This window comes from Fomitopsis serialis (assembly GCF_022376445.1).
Source record: "Fomitopsis serialis strain Sig1Antser10 chromosome Unknown B0H18scaffold_2, whole genome shotgun sequence".
NCBI classification, from domain to species: domain Eukaryota; kingdom Fungi; phylum Basidiomycota; class Agaricomycetes; order Polyporales; family Fomitopsidaceae; genus Fomitopsis; species Fomitopsis serialis.
In genome coordinates, this window is record NW_025954962.1 from 105,220 (window position 1) to 123,773 (window position 18,554).

At 57.4% G+C, this 18,554-nt stretch overlaps 9 protein-coding genes across 9 annotated transcripts; 4 read left to right on the forward strand and 5 right to left on the reverse strand.

Moving 5' to 3' along the window:
• Positions 1-128: 128 nt before the first annotated feature.
• B0H18DRAFT_968775 (uncharacterized protein) lies at positions 129-2,570 on the reverse strand. Its single transcript, XM_048043532.1, has 13 exons — positions 2,306-2,570; positions 2,168-2,248; positions 2,073-2,147; positions 2,024-2,047; positions 1,816-1,961; positions 1,729-1,776; positions 1,534-1,699; positions 1,405-1,443; positions 1,139-1,351; positions 1,003-1,086; positions 936-955; positions 825-887; positions 129-775 (listed from the first exon to the last, which is right to left on the reverse strand). Exons 1-13 carry the CDS (start codon positions 2,402-2,404, stop codon positions 274-276), a joined length of 1,560 nt encoding a protein of 519 aa, XP_047900102.1. The 5' UTR covers positions 2,405-2,570; the 3' UTR covers positions 129-273.
• A 2-nt stretch (positions 2,571-2,572) lies between these two features.
• Positions 2,573-3,356, forward strand: B0H18DRAFT_968778 (uncharacterized protein). The gene is made up of 3 exons (XM_048043533.1): positions 2,573-2,897; positions 2,958-3,077; positions 3,132-3,356. The coding sequence occupies exons 1-3, from the start codon at positions 2,684-2,686 to the stop codon at positions 3,308-3,310; spliced, it is 513 nt and encodes a 170-aa protein (XP_047900103.1). The 5' UTR covers positions 2,573-2,683; the 3' UTR covers positions 3,311-3,356.
• A 1-nt stretch (position 3,357) lies between these two features.
• On the reverse strand, positions 3,358-6,023 carry B0H18DRAFT_968781 (uncharacterized protein). The gene is made up of 9 exons (XM_048043534.1): positions 5,833-6,023; positions 5,529-5,780; positions 4,667-5,485; positions 4,261-4,617; positions 4,091-4,201; positions 3,869-4,030; positions 3,762-3,830; positions 3,679-3,711; positions 3,358-3,626 (listed from the first exon to the last, which is right to left on the reverse strand). Exons 1-9 carry the CDS (start codon positions 5,947-5,949, stop codon positions 3,501-3,503), a joined length of 2,046 nt encoding a protein of 681 aa, XP_047900104.1. The 5' UTR covers positions 5,950-6,023; the 3' UTR covers positions 3,358-3,500.
• A 392-nt stretch (positions 6,024-6,415) lies between these two features.
• On the reverse strand, positions 6,416-7,411 carry B0H18DRAFT_184781 (ribosomal protein S9/S16-domain-containing protein). The gene is made up of 3 exons (XM_048037010.1): positions 7,385-7,411; positions 7,111-7,184; positions 6,416-7,050 (listed from the first exon to the last, which is right to left on the reverse strand). Exons 2-3 carry the CDS (start codon positions 7,153-7,155, stop codon positions 6,616-6,618), a joined length of 480 nt encoding a protein of 159 aa, XP_047900105.1. The 5' UTR covers positions 7,156-7,184; positions 7,385-7,411; the 3' UTR covers positions 6,416-6,615.
• A 119-nt stretch (positions 7,412-7,530) lies between these two features.
• On the forward strand, positions 7,531-8,513 carry B0H18DRAFT_1112904 (ribosomal protein L4 domain-containing protein; the record flags this gene model as incomplete). The annotated part of the gene is made up of 3 exons (XM_048032884.1): positions 7,531-7,563; positions 7,614-7,758; positions 7,810-8,513. The coding sequence occupies 3 exons, from the start codon at positions 7,531-7,533 to the stop codon at positions 8,511-8,513; spliced, it is 882 nt and encodes a 293-aa protein (XP_047900106.1).
• A 330-nt stretch (positions 8,514-8,843) lies between these two features.
• Positions 8,844-10,089, forward strand: B0H18DRAFT_1081321 (Rad51-domain-containing protein; the record flags this gene model as incomplete). Its single annotated transcript, XM_048031372.1, is given in 7 exon segments — positions 8,844-9,069; positions 9,124-9,285; positions 9,354-9,534; positions 9,600-9,729; positions 9,787-9,846; positions 9,866-9,909; positions 9,960-10,089. 7 exon segments carry the CDS (start codon positions 8,844-8,846, stop codon positions 10,087-10,089), a joined length of 933 nt encoding a protein of 310 aa, XP_047900107.1.
• A 350-nt stretch (positions 10,090-10,439) lies between these two features.
• Positions 10,440-11,881, reverse strand: B0H18DRAFT_1081322 (uncharacterized protein; the record flags this gene model as incomplete). Its single annotated transcript, XM_048031373.1, has 5 exons — positions 10,440-10,694; positions 10,759-10,915; positions 10,939-11,435; positions 11,522-11,591; positions 11,625-11,881. The coding sequence occupies 5 exons, from the start codon at positions 11,879-11,881 to the stop codon at positions 10,440-10,442; spliced, it is 1,236 nt and encodes a 411-aa protein (XP_047900108.1).
• A 200-nt stretch (positions 11,882-12,081) lies between these two features.
• B0H18DRAFT_968792 (uncharacterized protein) lies at positions 12,082-14,459 on the forward strand. Its single transcript, XM_048043535.1, has 8 exons — positions 12,082-12,330; positions 12,386-12,488; positions 12,517-12,566; positions 12,604-12,696; positions 12,738-12,792; positions 12,867-13,428; positions 13,521-14,266; positions 14,328-14,459. The coding sequence occupies exons 1-7, from the start codon at positions 12,211-12,213 to the stop codon at positions 13,957-13,959; spliced, it is 1,422 nt and encodes a 473-aa protein (XP_047900109.1). The 5' UTR covers positions 12,082-12,210; the 3' UTR covers positions 13,960-14,266; positions 14,328-14,459.
• A 2,282-nt stretch (positions 14,460-16,741) lies between these two features.
• Positions 16,742-18,054, reverse strand: B0H18DRAFT_827753 (uncharacterized protein; the record flags this gene model as incomplete). The annotated part of the gene is made up of 3 exons (XM_048039364.1): positions 16,742-17,418; positions 17,471-17,649; positions 17,732-18,054. Coding segments are annotated over 3 exons (1,179 nt in total), but the record flags the coding sequence as incomplete, so codon positions are not given.
• Positions 18,055-18,554: the final 500 nt, after the last annotated feature.

The following is an 18,554-nucleotide window of genomic DNA, read 5'->3' on the forward strand; positions in this document are numbered from 1 at the left end:
CATTGTGTGCTGTCGATAACGTCGTGAGGTTGCATGTCTGCATATCGAGAACCGTGATACCGGACGAGTCTCCACCTGTCAATGTCATTCCGACCATTGGCAGAAGATGTCGATCCTCAACAAAGATTGACAGCTAACATATCCATGTCATGCCAACCACTTCACTGACAGACTATTGCGTGACAACGATACATACAAACGACGCACACAACATGGCGACCACAACAGCACGACCACATATTTTTAGCCCGCACCAAGCCCACACCATCTCCTTCACTCCGCCAACCGCCACACGTACATCGTCCCCCTATCGCCTGCGCCCAAAATAACCCTTCCACCAGATGCGACCTCGCACGTCCTGATGTCCGGCAGCTCCGCGCGCCTCCCCTCCGCCACCGCAGAGAGGTCGATGTCCCAGCCCTCGACGGCGGCGAAGAGCTCCTCGAGCCGCGAGCGCTGGCGCACCATGTAGCCCTCCCTGTGCGCATCCCAGTGGAACACGTCTTGGTCGCCTTCGTCCTCGCTCCTCCTCACCTTCCCCATCCTGTTCGCCGCCCCCCGCGGCGTCCCCACCTCTCCATGTGCACCGCGCTCACCTTCGTCTCGTCCCGAAGAGCTTTGGCCTGCGTTCCCCGAGTGCCCGGCGTCACCCCCGCCATCGCCGTCGCCGTCGTCCAACCGCATCCGCTTCGTGAGCGCGACGACCTCATCCTCGTCCAGCGGGAACGGCGGTCGCGGACGTGGGCGGAAGTGCGTCACGTTGAACGCCGCACGTCTTCCCGACGGGCACGAGCAGGAGCGGGTCGTGCGTGTGCGTCGGGGACGTGTAGACCGACGCGTGGAGCGCGGTGAGGGGGAGGTGGTACGCGGAGAGGACTTTGAATGATCTGTCCGACGACGTGAGTGGTCTTACGGGGAAGGGTATAGGCGGAAACGCACCGCTGTTTCGGTAGTCCTGCGAAGTGTAGTACACGAAGGGTGAATGGAAATGATGGTGCTCACACTCGCGCAACCTCGCATGACCTTGGGTATCGGCTTGTCGCCCCGTCGGGCGGAGAAACGGTTCATCCCAAGCCACTGCCAGATCTGCACTGCACATCCCGTCAAATATGCCATGCCAAGAAATAGTCGACGTTACCTGTGCCGTTTCTACGTACAGATCATCTGGCTCGTCGCCCTCCCGCATCAATGCGGGGGCGCTGTGTGAGATGAGGATGTCATGGCTCAGCCATGCTATGGAGAGGACGCGGGCCTTGTGGATGTAGTCTGTACTGAATAGCGGCTTGTCTTCCCTCGCTAAATGGCCCTCTACAAGTGGAGGGATACGCCATATCTTTACGGCTCGGTCCACCTATCGACGATGCCAATCAGAGTGACGCTAACAAGAAGAGATCATACACTCACCCCACAAGTCGCTATGAGCGGCTCTGTCCTATGAAACGCCTGTACGAACGTTCGCAATGCGGTCAACAGTGAGGCACACGGAAGTCGTTATGATTCCTCACGGCACTCACACGGCACCTCGATGGCCACCCGACCGCCACCCACGAGCACGGCGACACACTGGCCGATGCCTTCGCCCTCGCTCTCTGTCATCTGCAGCCCGAACGCTGGCCCCGCGAGGCTAGGCTTCTTGGATGGCGGCCAACACGGGTTGTTCGGATGCTGCAACGGGTTGCATGTCAGGTCGTAGATCCGACTCGTGAAGTCGCGTGAGTCGTGCAGAACAGGTAGGGCTGAACGGGATGGACGGCTATCGACGTGATGGGCTTTCCACTGTCTCAGAACGGCGCGCAAAGGGAAGGTCGGACTTACGCCTCCGTGCCTCGCAGGCGGCCGATTATTCGGCGGGTTTTAACATCTAGGATGTAGATCACGCTGGAGGGCGCGAAGACAATGAGGGGATCGGTGGGATGCCGCAGGCTCAAAGCCCATGCGGCACATTGCACTTCCCATGTTTCCTGAGAATGTACCAGACGTGTATCAGTCCGAAACAAACGATGGATTGAACGACTTTCCGTACATCGGGCAGCCGTATGCAGAACGGCTTGCCGTAGCGAGTTTGGGAACACATAGAATGCGCCTGTACCGCCAATCGCGACGGAGCCTGCATAGTCGTCTGTCGTCTTCTTCCAGTCCGCCAGGATCTGTGCATCAGTTACACTACCTTCCCATAGCACTCCATAGAGGAAGAGGACCAAGGGAAAGTAGCGGTGCAGTGAAAGGGCAACGACGTTGATTGCGTAGACTACTAGTCTGTGCACTTACATCACCCGAAATAACACAAAAAGTACGAATAACCAACATTCAGCACTTTAGACAAGATGAACGGGCGAGCATCCGTCGAGCCTCGGAACCAGGGCACGTCCGGAACTGGAACATCCTGAATTTCTGGATCCTCCATCAAAGGTGCAAGTATTCAGGTCGGTTGGGCCTATCCGCGAAGGTATAAGAGTGTATGGACGAAGCAGGAGTCGGAGCAGGACCTGCCCAGCATGGACTCGGAGGTGGTCAGTGGCAAGCAGCAGCACGCGTCGACCAATGAGAGGCGACCCATTCAAGTTGCCGCCACCGGCCCAAAGCGGCAAGTGCGCCGGCAAGGACCAGCTCGTCTACCGCGACCGCCTCCGGTTCGACCTCCATACTCACATACACTCTCCGCCCAGCCTGGTCCCGTTCTCCAATGTCTGAGAACGCCGGGTTGCCCGCCGCTCAGTCAAACTCTGCCGACCCGGCTGCGTACTCCCCCAAGCCCACCATTGCCTACGCCTCCACCGTCGGGTTCCAAGCCGCCGCCGTCGGCGCATTCGTCAGTGCCATCCAAAATGCGCTGGGTTCACATACTGCGGGCGCGTCGGGTTTCCTGACGAGAACGGGAGGAACCATTGGGTTCTTCGGTACGTCTGTTGCCCAGGTCGATCGGAAGCACCCGGGACTGAGCGAACGACGATGTCTAGGTGCCATGGGCGTGACGTTCGCGCTCACGGAGTCCGTCGTGGCGAATACCAGAGCGAAGGATGATGCTCTGAACGGCGCAGCGGGTGCTTGCGCTGCAGGCTTTTTGGCGGGCATCCGGAGTAAGCCGCGTCACTCCTTTAGGTTCCAGCACACTCATTTCCGCTGCATCACAGAACGCTCAGTCCCAATAGCAATTGCTTCGTGTGCTGTGATGGGTGCAGCTATGGGCACCTTCGATTATGGTGGAAAGAGTCTGCAAGGTTCAATCGAGACCAAGGAAGAGCGGCGGAAGCGTTTCTTCAAGAACCCACCTACGACGATGCCAGCGCATGCAGGAGGGGAGTCGGATTAGATGGACCGCTGTAGAGTATCTCATAAAATGCTTTTTCTGCCAACATGCGTGCATACTGCCTGGTAAAAGTACTGGGTCGTACAACATGAGAGCGCCGCTATGGTACCAGGGTCCGCCTACTGATACAGTCCATCATCTTCTAACGAACTCGCAAAGGCTGTTGAGGTGCTAATGAAATTCCCGCGCACGTCTATTGACCTTGATTGGCCTGCATCGCAGCTTCCTCTGCATCTAGTCGGCGACGGACTTCTTCGTTAATCTCTGCGCCCTTCTCCCCCCAGAGCAATTGCCATTGTTCTGCAGTACGTGACGGACCCTACGCAAATATTGTGAGAATGCAGAGATCCCCGTGAGCGATAAAACCTCACCTCTTTCGCCAGGCACTCCCAGACTTCATCGTCCTCTCGGCCATCCGCGCCGCCGTTCGTAAGGAATTCAGTCATAAATCGACGTCGCGAGCATAGTCTGATGCGGCTCGACCAGAGGCCTCTGACACGCTCGCAGGGGGCCCCGGGGGGCCCTCTGGTCAGACATGGGCTCGCTCGACGGCAGTGGTACTGCAGGCGTCCCATTCGTCTGCTCGCTGTCGGGATGAGACGTCGACATCTGCTGAGCCTTCCGCCTTTCAATGAATGCGCGTTTCCTCGCCTGTTTTATGAATTCGGATCTTTTCTCATTGGATAACCACGATCTCCACGATTTTATGGTGTGATGAGGCATCTAGAAAACGTTGTTTCTGTCTGAGCACAGCGGACAGCAGCGTTCCAGAGTCATGCGTACCTTCTCGTGGAATGTGTCGCCCATAGCTGTTTGGGACATGTCCGGATCGCGTGCCAGTAGTATCCGGACGTAGAGCTGGACGTACTCCCACTCGTCCGCAGTGTATAGTATCTGCCATCCACCATCATCTGGCTCGGCGGCGGCGGCGGTGGAGAAGAAGATGCACGGACTGGCCGCGATGAAGACGCATGCTCTGTAGTCTGTTGTATCGGTTTGCTGGAGCGTCCAGCCGATGACGGAGCCTTAGCCTTGGTAGGGGAGCTGGCCGCGCTGGCCTTCTTAGGAGTCGTAACCTGTGGGTTCTTCCTCGGACGGCCACGCTGCGGCACTGGTAGCTCATCAAAGCCGAAGTCATGCGTGTCTAATAACGCGGATCGTTTGACACAGTCCTGGATATACCTCGATTGAATGACTGTCTTATCCGCTTGGGAGGCGACCTTGAGCCAGTGAGGGAATGGTTTGGAGTTCTGCGCCAGCACGGCCAAGTCTGCATCCTGGAGCTCCGCGACTATTCTGCCTTTGTTTCTCTGCACAGCACATCAGTTCCGCGTATGAAATGCACTAAGGAGGACTCACTTTGATTAGTTGTAACAAGTCGCCGCGTTGCTTCGTCTCCATCTGCACCCAAAATACGACTGGTTCTCCGTTGTCGTGTACGAAGACTTCGTCCGCATTGCGGAGAGAATCGGGGGCCGGAAGAAAGGATGATGACGTGTCGTCGTTATCATCGCCGTCGTCGTCGTCGTCGTCGTCTGTGAAGCTGTCGCTCCTACGACGTTGCTTGAACGGTGGCTCGGGGGAGTGAGCGCGTTCCTTGCCCTTGGAACGCGAGGAGATGGAGGAGGACGGCGTACCGCCCTTAGACTGTCGACGCTTAGCTGGAATGGAGCTGGGCGGATCAGAGGAGCGCCGGAAGGAAGGCCGCGGCGTTCGTGTGGCCGCCGAACTTGAGCTGGGGCTCATGAAATCGGACGCGTCGAGTCCCAAAGGACGTGGCTGGGGACCGTCCGAGGCCTCCAGATAGTTCAACGCAGGTTCTGTCATTGGTACGTTGGGTACTTGAGACCCCTGCACGTTCAGTTGCGTCAGCAGGCTCTGGAGATCTGTGGGATTCGTATTTTGAAGAATCGCCAAAGCATTGAGTAGTTCGGGGGTTACATGCGCGGGTATATGCGCGATGGTGTTCTGAGTCGGCAGCGGGATACTGTTAGGTTGCACCTGAGGAACCGGTATCCCGAATGGCAGTTGAATGTCCGAGGGATCGAGGCCTGAGGATGTCGATGGTATATTTTGACCCTGAGATAGTGCTTGGAGAGCAGCCTGGAGGGTCATGTTGCTCCCCAGCTGAGGAGGAGGATCTGCGATATCGGGGGAGGAGTGGGCAGAGGACTTCTTCTGCGGGTCAGACAATGCTGTTCGCAAGTACCGGAAAGCAGACGACTGACTGTTGGTGGTCCACAAGAGCCACATGTCCGTTCGTTCTGGGCAGCTGGCGACAACCTCCCCAATTATCCTTGACAAGCAGGGCTTTGCCCGCCTGAGTCGACTTGTGCACCCACTCCCAACGCAAGACCACTTTCCCCGGTTCCGCACCCCAGTCGTTGACGAATTGCTTTCCGGCATTTGTCTCCATATCGACGAGGATAATCTGTGCCTCAGAAGGATAATGGGCGATCATAGCCCCATCCCTCTGGAAGCTATGGGTCAGAAATTATTGGCAACACAAAAGACTGATACGCAACTCGCAGATCACGAATGAGCTTTGGGCGTTGGGCAAACTCGGAAGTCTCCACGAAGACATGCAGAGGTCGGCCTGACGAGTCGACGAAGATGTTCATTTGCTGCGCATTGTCGGCCATTTGTTGAGGCAACAGAATGGAAGAATAAGTAGGCCTAGGATGCTCGCGCTGAGGGAGAGGATGATCGCGTCGAGTTGCAGTCGCGCGCGCCGCGATCCTCTGATTCCTCACTTCCGTCAACAGCACGCGTAGCACGTGGCCTGAGGGCGCCTCCCGTGGCCAGGCCACAACGCGTCGCCGGGTTCTACTAACTCCTGGCCACTGCCTACATACTATGTCCAATCATCACGTACATATAGCGTTACACATTTGCAGACGGCAGACCGCCATCACACAAGTACTGGCCCGAGTTGTGCTCGAACATGATTCTTCCATGAATTGTGCCGACCCTCTGCGAACTGCACTGTTATCCGGATCTGCGCCGCGGCGCGGATCCGGATAGCATGGCTTTGTGAATTCTTACCGGCGCATGAATTGTAATCACCTGAACGAACTTACTCTGACGTTTACTCAGCGTTTACTTAATGATTGACACAATGTTCCGTGCAGGCCTATCACAATCACCACGACACCACAACCCATCTTGACAGAACGGTATGATCGGCATAATGATCCCAATGAAACTCAGATACAGTTTTGCATATTGCCATGACATGGAGATAGAGGTGACGGAGGTACATGACATGCAAAGCAAATCGACAACCCAGTGTGACCGTTTACCGGTAACTAGTGAGAACAAAGTATCAATGAAAGCAGTCCAGGCGGCAAGTGAGGCAACGCACGATTTCTGCCTGCGAGCACGGGCACCATGACCACCGAACTTCTTCGGTTCGCATCTCCGCGGGTCCGCATGAGGAGCGTCCTGTCGTAGGCGACGAGCTTCTTCTTGAGCTCCATTGCGCTGTACGCGTCAACGTACTTCGCGTAGTACGCAACGAGCGCCTTCGCGATGGCCTGGCGGATGGCGTACACTTGCGAGGTGTGTCCACCACCCTTCACGCGGAGGCGGATGTCAATGGCGCCAAACGCCTCCTCACCGGCAACGAGGATCGGCTCGTAGACCTTCATGCGGAGGATCTCGGGCGTGACGAGCGTGATGGGCGAGCCGTTGAGGTGGATGAGACCGCGACCCTCCTTGGCATGCGCGACCGCCGTGGCAGTCTAGTATGGCGTCGCCCCCAGTCAATAATAGGTTTGGTACTACAGCCGCGCGACATGTACCTTCTTTTTGCCGAACGTCTGAACAGCCTTGGTTGTTGATGCCATTTTAGAGAAAACAGAGAATGGGCGACTTGCTGGCTGGAAGAGAACGGAAGGTCAATACTCAACTCCAGAGGCCAAAACCTGCAGGGAGGCCGGATTGGTCGTTCAGTGTCATCCAGGTTGTGCTCCTTCAATCCACCCATTCCTACAGCCGTTTCTTCGACCAAATTGGCAAGCATGATAGACCCGGCCTTCCAGCAGCATAGCAGACCAATGAAGCAGAATCACTCACCCCTCCGGAGGTCTTGAGACGTTTGGCGGGACGGTGTGGATGAATTTGGTAGCCCTCGCTGTGCGCGCTACCGACTTCGATAAATTCCCACGACACGCCCGGCGCAAGTGAATTCGGCGCCTAGCCCAGGCTCTCTTCCGATCTCAATGCTGTCTGTAATCCGGCGTGCGCTGGGCCAGGTGAGTGGTTCTGCCGCTCTCGTCTGAAATGTTCAACTTATTCTGTATAGACCGCTCAGCGGGCATGCCGTCGATTGTCCACGGTCACAACGGTGGAACCATTGACCGATTCATCTTTGGCCGTTGACGTCGAGGAGTCGTCTACGCAGGTCCTCAAGAATGCGTTGCAAACGACGGAGCTGGCATCGCCGTCGGGTAAGTCACTTCTCTTGCTTCAAACGCTGTGGCTAAGCATTTCCTCTGTAGCGGTCAACCCGTTTGTACCGCCTGTATACTTGACTATGTCGTCCCTCCTTCGGCCAACTGAAGATGCTCCTCCTACGTCACAGAACGTCGTAGAACTCGATCCAACCGTCTTTGGACACCCTATACGACGGGACATCCTGCATCTGTGTGTCGTTCACTACCTGGACTCCCTTCGGCAAGGGACAGCATCTACGAAGACGCGTGGCGAAGTACGTGGCTCCGGTGCCAAAATTCGACCACAGAAGGGTTCAGGGCGAGCTCGACTTGGAGATGGCCAGAGTCCGATGTTGCGAGGCGGAGGAGTCGCGTTCGGACCGAAGCCACGAGACTTCGCGACGAAGTTGAACAGGAAGGTCATCCAGATGGGGATGCGTGTCGCACTGAGTGCACGTGTGAAGGAGAACTCCCTGGGTATCGTGGAGAGCCTGGAGTGGCCTTCAGGGAAGACCAAAGACCTGGCGAAGCGGATTGACGAGCTTGGGTGGAGGAAGACGCTGTTTGTATCTGGGTTGGATACGGTGCCGGAGGGGCTCATCAGGGCGAGCAACAACATCCACAAGGTGGAGGCTGCGACCGCGAAGGACGTGAATGTGTACGACGTGGTCAAGTGGGACAGGGTGATTCTCGACTTGGCTGCTGTCGAATGGTTCGAACGTGCGCTTAGCAAAACGGTCGCGGCTCCTCCGCGGGTGTACGACGTATAGACCCCTCATCGCTTGTGGAGTGGTCAGATTAAGGATATAATATACAGCATTCGATATTATCTTGCTTCCCAGTTCTCGTTTACTGGGATTCAGGTGTCTACACAACGTACTTCTGGTAGTATCTTCTCCGACTCTTCTCGGTGCCGTGGCCCAAGTCAATCCTGCCGAAGGTGATTGGACGCGTTCACGTGAGATGTCACGACGCGTCACGCGTGTGGACGCGCAGAGCGCGCGGCGCGTTTGACATGTGTTGCACTTAGAGACATCCCCGACCTCGACCCGCTCTTCCTGCTCCCCCTCCTTTGCTCCCCCCCCTCATACGCTCGCAGCATGTCTCAGTCGCAAGCATCTCAGCATGAAGAGGAAGAGGAGGTCCAGGCCTCGGGTCCTCTGCTCGTCCAGAAACTCCAGGAAGCGGGCATCAACGCACAGGACATCAAGAAACTCGCAGAGAACGGACTGCACACCGTCGAAGCTGTCGCATACACCCCCAAGAAGAACCTCATGCAGATTAAAGGCATATCCGAACAGAAGGCAGACAAGATATTGTTAGAAGGTACGTCGTGCCCAACGCCGTCTCTGGCTCTATAGTGTCCATGCTCGCACGCAGCACACAAGATCATACCGCTCGGATTTCAAAGCGCCACGGAAGTTCACGCCCGCCGCTCCGAGCTTGTGCACATCACGACTGGCTCCAAGAACCTCGACGCGCTCCTCGGCGGTGGCATCGAGACGGGCGCCATCACCGAGCTCTTTGGCGAGTTCCGTACTGGTAAATCGCAGATCTGCCACACCTTGGCGGTGACCTGCCAGCTTCCGGTAGACATGGGCGGGGCGAAGGCAAATGTTTGTACATCGATACAGAAGGGACATTCCGTCCCGTTCGGCTGCTCGCCGTCGCTGAGCGCCTGGGGCTGAACGGCGAGGAGGTGCTAGACAATGTCGCATACGCGAGGGCATACAATGCGGACCATCAACACTCGCTTCTTACAAATGCGAGTGCGTTGATGTCGGAGTCGAGGTAGGAGCATTCAGTGACCTCACTATATGCGCATGGATTGACAAGATCCCGCTGCCTCGATGTAGGTTCTGCCTGTTGATCGTCGACTCTTGCACTGCGCTCTACCGTACGGACTTCAACGGACGTGGCGAGCTGTCCGCTCGACAGGCGCACCTCGGGAAATTCCTTCGCACGCTGCAACGGCTCGCGGACGAGGTATGTTCGTGACTTAAGGAAGTCGCATCGCGCACTGAATAATCACTCTACGAATAGTTTGGCATCGCTGTTGTCATGTCAAACCAAGTCATGTCAACCCCGACGCTCTGCTGGTCCGTACGCCGGCAACGAGAAGAAGCCTGTGGGAGGTAATATCCTGGCCCACGCATCCACCACTCGGTAAGAGGAGTTGCATCGTGATACCCTTTTCCTACTCACGAGTGTATCAGTGTGCAACTTAAGAAAGGCCGCGGCCCGAACCGACAGGCTAAGATCTATGACTCGCCCTGCCTGCCCGAGTCAGAGACCACGTTCGCCATCCTGCAGAGTGGTATTGGCGACCCGGAGGAGGACAGCTAGAGCACCGACGTATTCATAATTGGTTTGGTGTATCGTTTGTCGCACACAACTCGGATGTATCAACAGCACTGTCATCGAAACAAAGCCACTCTTTGTATGTCCTTCACATATCAGGTGGAGCCCCGCACTGCAGAGTACCAAGGCCATGGATTGGCAAGCCCGCGGAGCATCTAGTTTATACATTGTTTTGAACCTAATTATACAGCATCTAGGTCAGCGTATGGTACAGTAGCGAGTGTTTCCAGTTGAGTGGAATTCCAGTTGAGTGGACGGAGACAGCTAGGCGTCGTCCTTTTGTTACACAGCGGTGATACCAGCCACCTAATGGTCAGCGCGACTGCCAAAACACCCTACGCCAACAACCGTGTGAGGATGTTGGCACTCGTCTTGTTGATGAGCTCCTGCAGCTTGTTGATGTCGCTCGGGCTGACGTCGGCGATGTCCGCCATGAGGTACGCGACATCGCCCTTCGAGTCCGAGTACTGCTTCTCGACATTGTACGGCGAAAGCACCTCGTTGACCTGGCGCAGCACGCCGGGGATGTTGTTGTGCACATGGCAGACACGGATGCCCTGCTGCTCTGCGGTGATCGCGCGCAGGTCGACCTCGGGGAAATTGACCGCCCCATCGTCGAGCCGTAGTTGAGGTAGCGCGTCGCGCGGAGGAGACCTCCTCGCCGATCATGCGCTGCGCCTCCTCGGTGGACCCGCCGATGTGCGGCGTGAGGATGACGTTGGGGATGGAGCGCAGCGTCGACGACCAGGGGTTGAGCTGATCGTCGAAAGGCGAGCCGTTCGAGCCCGGCTCGGAGGGTATACGTCGAGGGCTGCGCCGGCGAGGTGGCCGGACTTGAGCGCATCGATGAGGGCAGGGATGTCGACGACCTTTCCTCGGGCGTTGTTGATCAGGTAGGCACCCTTCTTCATCTCGGCCAGCAGCGCCTTGGTGATCATGTTCGTCGTCTCTGGGAGTTCGGGGACGTGCAGCGTGACGAAGTCGGACTCGTTCAGGAGCGCTGTGAGGGCCTCGACCTGCCGCGCCGATCCCAGAGGCATGATGTTGACCACGTCGTGGAACAGAACGCGCATACCGAGAGCCTCGGCGAGCACGGAAAGCTGCGAGCCGATGTGGCCGTAGCCAACGATGCCGAGCGTCTTGCCACGGACCTCCCAGCAGCCCTTGGACTGCTTGTTCCAGATGCCGTCGCGCATTTCGTATCCGCGTTGGAAGTACTGCCGCGAGAGCGCAATGACTTCGGAGATGACCAGCTCGGCGACGGAGCGCGAGTTGGAGAAGGGCGAGTTGAAGACGGGAATACCGGCCTTGGCAGCGGTGTCGAGGTCGACCTGGTTGGTGCCGATGCAAAGCACCCAATGACCAGCAACTAAACCGAGAGGAGTTAGTTGTGCGGCCGTGACTGGCATATAGAGACATGCCTTGGAAGCCGCCTTGATGACTCGCTTGGTGATCTTCGTCTTGCTACGAATACCAATGGCATGGTACTGCCCGATCTTCTCTACGAGCTCGTCTCGGACATGGCCTTGGTGTGGTGATCGACATGGAAGCCATGCGACTCGAAAGCCTTGACGGCCTCCTGGCTGATGTTCTCCAAGATGAGAAGCCGGAGGTGCTCGTTGTCAACGGGGTGCAAGACTTTGGACTCGCGGACGTTGGAGGTGGCTATAGAGTCCCGTCGAGCGGCCATCCTGTCGTGAAGGGTGGTGGTGGTGGTCGGGGAAGCGACGACCTGGTTTTGAGGCTTCTCGGCGGGGATGCTGATTGAGCGAGACATTTTGAAGCGAGCACGCACGGGCAACGAGTCGGCAGAGGATGGGATGGTCCGAGCAAGCGGCCGCGCTGCGATGCGCTCAATTTTGCGAAGCCGGGAGTCATGATGCTGGTCTGGGACTAGGCGCCCAGCCATCGCCTCGACGCCATCCCGACGCCATTCTCACAATCATCAGTACGTAACACTATTGCAGGCTTGTAGGCGTTTCTTATCGCCTCTTACATACAGGCCTTACTCTGTTTACTCTGATTAGATTAGATCGCCTTGACTCACACAGTCCACCAAGTCCAGGATGCGCTGCACAGAACAACCCACTCTGTTCCCCGACCGCCATGGGCCTCTACCTGCTCGACTACGGCGCGGGCAACGTCCAGAGCCTCGCAAACACCCTCACCAAGCTCGGCTACGAGTTCAAGTGGATCGCCTCGCCGGACGATTTCGACAAGGCGACTGTGCGTCCTTACTTCCTCTCCGCGTGCATCGGAGTCCACTCACGTCTATTTGCAGAGCCTCATCTTCCCCGGTGTCGGCGCGTTCGGCAGCGCCATAGACGGTCTCAACTCGAGAGGGTACACGGAGCCCCTCCGAAGGTACATCGCGTCGGACGACCGTACTTGGAATATGCATCGGACTGCAAGTCCTCTTCCAGGCCTCCGCCGAGTCTCCATCCCACACAGGACTTGGCGTTGTCCCTCCAGAATAGAGGAGTTCTCTCGCGCGGAAAGTCAGTCCCCCACATGGGGTGGAACTCGATCGAGTTCCTAGATCCCGAGCACAAGGCAAACGAAGGCCTGGATGAGTCCCTCCACTACTATTACGTGCACTCTACCGTGCCAAATACGACTGGACCCACCTTGAGTCTGCGCAGTGGATACACAGCACGACCAGTACGGGCAGGAAGTCTTCGTGCGACCGTCTGCAAGGACAACGTCTTCGCCACCCAATTCCACCCCGAGAAGTCAGGTCCTGCAGGCTCAAGTGCTCGCAGGCTGGCTGAGCCAGCCCCAGTCCGCCGCACCTCCGTCCCTGCCACTCCTCCCATCGCCCGCCCCCAAGCCACAAGACGGCCTCACGAAGCGCATCGTAGCGTGCATGGATGTCCGCTCGAACGACGACGGTGACCTAGTCGTAACAAAAGGCGACCAGTACGACGTCCGCGAAAAGGCCCCGTCTACATCCGACGGCACCGTCACCGGTGGTCTAGCGACGAGCACCGCCGGCGCCGTACGCAACCTTGGCAAGCCCGTCGCGCTCGCCGAGCGCTACTTCTCTGCGGGGGCGGACGAGCTCTGCCTCATGAACATCACCTCCTTCCGCCACTCGCCCCTCCTCGACCAGCCGATGCTCGCCGTCGTACGTGCAGCCGCGGAAGAGGTCTTCGTCCCGCTGACAATCGGCGGCGGGATCAAGGACACAGTCGACCCGGATGGCACGCCGCACTCTGCGCTTGAGGTCGCTGGCGCGTACTTCCGTGCGGGCGCGGACAAGGTCAGCGTTGCGACAGAAGCGGTCTATGCCGTCGAGCGCATGCGCGAGCGCGCCAGATGGAGGTATTGGAGAAGGTGACGGGACGAGTGCGATCGAGACCATTGCGCACGCGTATGGCCGTCAGGCCGTGTTGTATCCATCGACCCACGCAGAGCTACGTGGACCCGGGATACGACGGGCCATACAAGGATGAGCTCGTTTTTGGGAAGCCGGATGGCGCGGAGAAGGAGCGCGGGAAGGCATGGTGGTATCAATGCACCGTCAAGGGCGGACGGGAGAACCGCCCGCTTTCCGTCGTCCAACTCGCAAAAGGCGTCGAGAAGCTCGGCGCAGGCGAGATCATCCTCAACAGCATCGACCGCGATGGCACGGGACTCGGCTTCGACGTCGACTTGATCGCGTTGGTGCGGAAGAGCGTTCGAATACCTGTTGTTGCGAGTAGCGGTGCGGGTAAGCCGGGGCACTTCGTCGAGGTGTTTGAGAAGACTGGCGTGGAGGCGGCGTTGGCGGCTGGGATCTTCCACCGGGAGGAAGTCAGGATACAGGACGTCAAGCAAGCACTATCGATTTCGAGGTTCTCAGTCAGGACTTGAGCACCGAGGGGCTTGAATATCTTAAAACTTATTTATGTAGGCGTACTCATGTGTAGGAATCGGGATGCTGGTTGTAGTCACTTGTATGCTTTGCACAGTATAGAAAGAAGCCAGAGGCACGCTGTGTAATGTCGCATGTATAGAGCCCGCGTCTACCTGCAACGACTGGTACAAAGGACAAGGAACGAACCAGAGAACGAATGACTGATGTATAATGGCCGGACCGCGTGTAGATTCTGTGTCACACGAGGATTCCGCGGCCAGTACTTAGTCTCAGGCGGCCAGCGAACATACTCAGTACCAGCCGCTATCAATTTGAATCCACGATCAGGGCAGAACGAGCTGGATGACTTTAGGTTGAAGCGCACCGTAGCATCGCCGGAAGATATAGTCCTCTCTTCCCACAAGTGATGGCGAATACGGGCCGAAGTCCCAAGTATTGTCCAAGGTACATGTCAGCCCAATCTGAGGTAATTGTCTACGTGAGGACGTACCGTATCCAGTGCATTTGCCACAGTCAATGGTAAGTCTGTAAGCGTCGGAGTCGAGCTCAATTTTGGTGGCCTTGTTGGTGAGGTTCACGTCACTAGCCGGGCTATCTAGGACTGCTGTGCACTGTAAGTGGTAACTGCGGGCACTTATAAGCTACCTGATCGTGGATCCGTGCCAGGGGTACCATTGTTGTCGGGATAAGACTGAAGAACGCTCAGCACGGGGATGAGGGTGGAAGTAAGTGCCCAGTCACACCTGAGCGATCAAGACGCCATATTCCGATATACCAGAGATGGTGTTCCTAAGGGGAGTGCATACCGTCGAGCAGTCAGACACATCGTTGGCGGTCTCGGAGACAGAGTCCACCGTGCAAGTAGCCCGCTTCGCGGTCTGAGTGCCAGAAGGCACAGCAAGGGCGCGATGAGCGACAGGGCACGAATAACACGATGTCCGAACATGATCCAAGAGACTGCGTGAGCCTGGTCAAATCACTGCGGCCGTCAGAGCTCCGGCGACATCCTATTTGTACTTTCAGAGGGATCAGTAAAAGCTCAACACTTGGGAAGGGATCAGGCCGTGAATCGCATACCACCGGGTTGGTCCCAGGCCATGCATCCCAGCAGACCGCGATGATCGCTCGAGCTGAAGGTGGAGGCAAATGGCGCGGGCCGGCGGGAAAATGACTTGAAGGTCTCCGGATGATCTTGAGGTTGTCTCAAGACAGTCCTGCCACTAGAGGGATCACGATGACCACTATGCATGCGTACCAACCTTCGGAGGCGGCGTCAATGATGGGACGAACATGCTACAGCCACGATCAACGGACCGTCCTGTTAGCTTTCTGTTGAATCCTGCACGAACCGACGGTCCGCGACCTCCCGATAGATGCGCATATGCCCAATAGCGCATGCAGACAATCGCGGTGAGGGAGTCGATCGTAGCCCGTAGCTCTCGCGCTAGGCAGCGTCGCATTCGAGCACGCAGTGTGAAGCTGGCGTGGTACTCTGAAGAATGGCTGTCCGAGGTTCAAGCTAATCCTGCAATACCGATTCAACACACGTGTGCAGAGATAGAGCTCACCCTTGTCTGTAAACTGTCACCGGACGAGCATGCCGCGATGCACATATGTAAATGCATCCGATTGCAATGATTGCGGGCTACTTTTGGTCAGTAACGGAGACTAATTGCGGCCCGGTGGACATACTGACCCACTCTGCTTACTGCTGCTACCGTGCAGGTCTGGATCAATCCTCGTCGTCATGGGTAGCATGGGAGAATCCCATATGGATCACCGAGCTCCTTCTCTCTTTCAGAAGCGCACTGGCAACTAATGCATGTGCACATACCATAGCGAAGGCACCAACGAAGGACAGGCTATCCATAGCCAATGCCATATTCGCAGACACCGGTCTGAGTTAGCTGCCTGTGCAACCTTCAGATTAGTGACTAACGGTCGAGGAACAGACGACACCACATACCTGCAGTGATGTGAAGAAGGCCTTTCCCACTAGCAAGTTTCTCGACTACAGAATTGTATACGGCGTAAGGCGACGCGACAGCGGGTATGCACTCAGTAATCCGGTCGTTACGATACATCAATATATACGATCACTGGTGAAGGGATTGCTACTGCGCGGACGCGACATCGAAACGGAAGAGAATACAAGGCTTACAGTAGGGATTGTGCGGTTACGGCAAAGCAGCAAGGGGGGCGAATACGGGTAGGGAACGTTGGGGTAACCGAGCTGCTGGGACAGGAACAGGGTAGACAAGGGGAAGGAAACACAGAAGAGACGAATCTCGACAGACCCGGCGTATTTACAATTTGGTCAGTCGACATAAGACACAGGATAGGATTCCAAACGCCAGGACGAAGGCAGCACATCTACAAGGGAACAATTTGAAAAACAGACACGTATGACAAATTCGTTCCAGCATAAGTAGGGGCGCGGAGGGGAGAGGGGGCATACAACCGCCATAGTGGACGCACCTCGCCACATGCGAGGCTGTCCGGCGGACCACAACACCTGTTGAGCTGTTACTTGCCGCCCTTCACCACGCCCTTCATCTTCCTCATCAGGCTCGTCTTCCTTCCCAGGCCGCCAGGCGAGCCGACTTCGATAGGACTATCGAAGTAGTCTCGCTGGGGCTGCGTCCTCGGAGGAGCCGGGAGGTCCTTGTCCGTGTTCACTGGCACAGGATCCTCGACGTAGACATAGCCGCCCTCCTCACTGTTAGGTGAGAAGTCGTCCTTTCGGATGTTCGCAGCGCGGCCGAAGCGGCCTAGGAACGACTGCTGGGGCCGGTGCGTCGGGCGAGCGCCATGGCCAGGGGCGGAATGAGTCGTAATCGAGTTCTCCTCGGTGGAGGAGGTGGGAGAAGGGTCGCGATCACCGACGGCCACCGGCACGTTTGGCGAGTCGCGCATCTGACGGATGCGGCGCATGAGCGACTTGCTGCGTTTGGGCGTTCCGTTGCCAGTGGGGGAGGGGGGTTCCTGCTGCTCGATTGGAACTTCCACCTCCCCATCCGGGGAAAAAATTGGCTGGGGCGGGGGGAGGTTGCCGCGCCTCGAAGCCTGGCGGCGAGCGTCAGGACGTTCATCAGGACGGGAACGGCCGCTGCGATCAGTGCGCTTCCCACCGCCGTTGCGGTTGTTGTACGAGGGGTATTCCGCGTTCGGCCTGGTTGCTCCACCGCCGGCCGAGAAGTCCTCGAAAGGTTCTGGCTCATGGATGCCCCAAGCCTCCGCAATAGCATCGTGTCGCTTCTTGGGTGCTTCGTACGGCACGTAGATGTCCGGAGAAGTGGGATATGGCGTGTCGCCGACGCGTGGAAGCTCCTGAGCTGCGGCGAGAGCAACCTTGTCACGTTCCGTGACGGCACTCCATGCCATCATTGGAGCCTTAGTAGAATGCTTGTTGCGCGACGGGGCACAAGCATCGAAGGGTCCATCATGGTGGAACACTTTGAATCGTGGTCAGCATCTGACCCATCGGCCAGCGTGGAATGGACGTACTGGGACCGACACCAGAGAAGTCAAGCCTATCAATGACATCGGCATGAGAGGAGCCCTTCTTCGCCTTGCCACGGGGGCGAGAGCCGTTCTTGTTCTTGTCGGCGTCGCGGTTGATCGTCTGGATCCCGGAGTCTTGGGAGTGCGAACGACGAGAAGCACCGGTCGAGGGCCGCGTTGGGCTGTTGGGTAGAGGTGAGGCAAGGGGAAAAATAGGGGTGAAATCATTAGTCCACTGCATAAGATAAGGGCTGGACGACGTACGCGGCGAGCTCTGTGTTGCTCCTGCCCACTCGATTGCGAGGGGCTTGATCCCCCGATCTTACTTGAACAGCGTCGCGGACGGCCTCGACGACGTTGTTGTCTCGGCTCATGTTCATGGGGACAGCGGGCTGAGCCCTCCTGATGGTGGATGATTTGGGAAGAGCCTTGGGCGGGGGCGGGGGCGCACGGTGAGAAGCGGACTGAGGGGGAGCGTTGCGAGTAAGGGTGGGGACACCGTACGCAGAGTAGGACGGGGTGTGAGAGTCGTTGAAGGGGTCAGAGGGCGTCGCTCTGTGGCGATGAGGTTTGGGTGCAACCTGCATGGCTAGAAGCGAGGAGCCAGTTCGAATGTTTGGTCAGGCGATAGGCTCGGCAACTTACCGCCTGTCGGACAGCTGTTGCCACGCGAAATCGATGTATGATAGATGTGATTCGACGAGTTCCTGCAGCCAGATACTGCGAGACGATGGGGGTATGAGAGGAAGTGCGATAGCGGGAACAGGACTGGGCCTACACAGCACCGTAGGCAGCGTTTGGCTGTCGTGGGCTCAGCGGGACTGGGGCATCCGGCGCTAACCCGAACAAACTCCACCAGTCAGCCGGCCCAAAATGGCAACTCTCCCAGCGCCTACCCCTGCCCGCCCCGCTGACTGCTGTCCAAAGCCTCCGCGCGCGGTTTCATAATTCATCACATTGCTCCATCATACCGAACAGGACATGTACAGCATCCACACACCGGGCAGTGTCCAGCGACGAACAATCGGATACGAGCTCGCAAACTGCCACCGCCCCATTCGAGCTCGGTGAAACTCCGAGTCGGGGC

Bases quoted from the DNA above. Each gene is read 5' to 3' on its own strand.
- B0H18DRAFT_968775 (XM_048043532.1), bottom strand. From the start codon at position 2,404: ATGGAGGATCCAGAAATTCAGGATGTTCCAGTTCCGGACGTGCCCTGG. The intron at 1,352-1,404 runs GTGAGTGTATGA...CATCGTCGATAG, and splicing joins CGCTCATAGCGACTTGTGGG to GTGGACCGAGCCGTAAAGAT. The intron at 776-824 runs GTCCCCGACGCA...CCCGTCGGGAAG, and splicing joins CTCCACGCGTCGGTCTACAC to ACGTGCGGCGTTCAACGTGA.
- B0H18DRAFT_968778 (XM_048043533.1), top strand. From the start codon at position 2,684: ATGTCTGAGAACGCCGGGTTGCCCGCCGCTCAGTCAAACTCTGCCGAC. The intron at 2,898-2,957 runs GTACGTCTGTTG...GACGATGTCTAG, and splicing joins AGGAACCATTGGGTTCTTCG to GTGCCATGGGCGTGACGTTC. The intron at 3,078-3,131 runs GTAAGCCGCGTC...GCTGCATCACAG, and splicing joins CTTTTTGGCGGGCATCCGGA to AACGCTCAGTCCCAATAGCA.
- B0H18DRAFT_968781 (XM_048043534.1), bottom strand. From the start codon at position 5,949: ATGGCCGACAATGCGCAGCAAATGAACATCTTCGTCGACTCGTCAGGC. The intron at 5,781-5,832 runs GTTGCGTATCAG...CATAGCTTCCAG, and splicing joins AGCTCATTCGTGATCTGCGA to AGGGATGGGGCTATGATCGC. The intron at 4,031-4,090 runs GTACGCATGACT...AACGTTTTCTAG, and splicing joins GCGACACATTCCACGAGAAG to ATGCCTCATCACACCATAAA.
- B0H18DRAFT_184781 (XM_048037010.1), bottom strand. From the start codon at position 7,155: ATGGCATCAACAACCAAGGCTGTTCAGACGTTCGGCAAAAAGAAG. The intron at 7,051-7,110 runs GTACATGTCGCG...ACGCCATACTAG, and splicing joins AGACGTTCGGCAAAAAGAAG to ACTGCCACGGCGGTCGCGCA.
- B0H18DRAFT_968792 (XM_048043535.1), top strand. From the start codon at position 12,211: ATGGGCCTCTACCTGCTCGACTACGGCGCGGGCAACGTCCAGAGCCTC. The intron at 12,489-12,516 runs GTACTTGGAATA...TCGGACTGCAAG, and splicing joins GTACATCGCGTCGGACGACC to TCCTCTTCCAGGCCTCCGCC. The intron at 12,793-12,866 runs GTCTGCAAGGAC...AAGTGCTCGCAG, and splicing joins CAGGAAGTCTTCGTGCGACC to GCTGGCTGAGCCAGCCCCAG.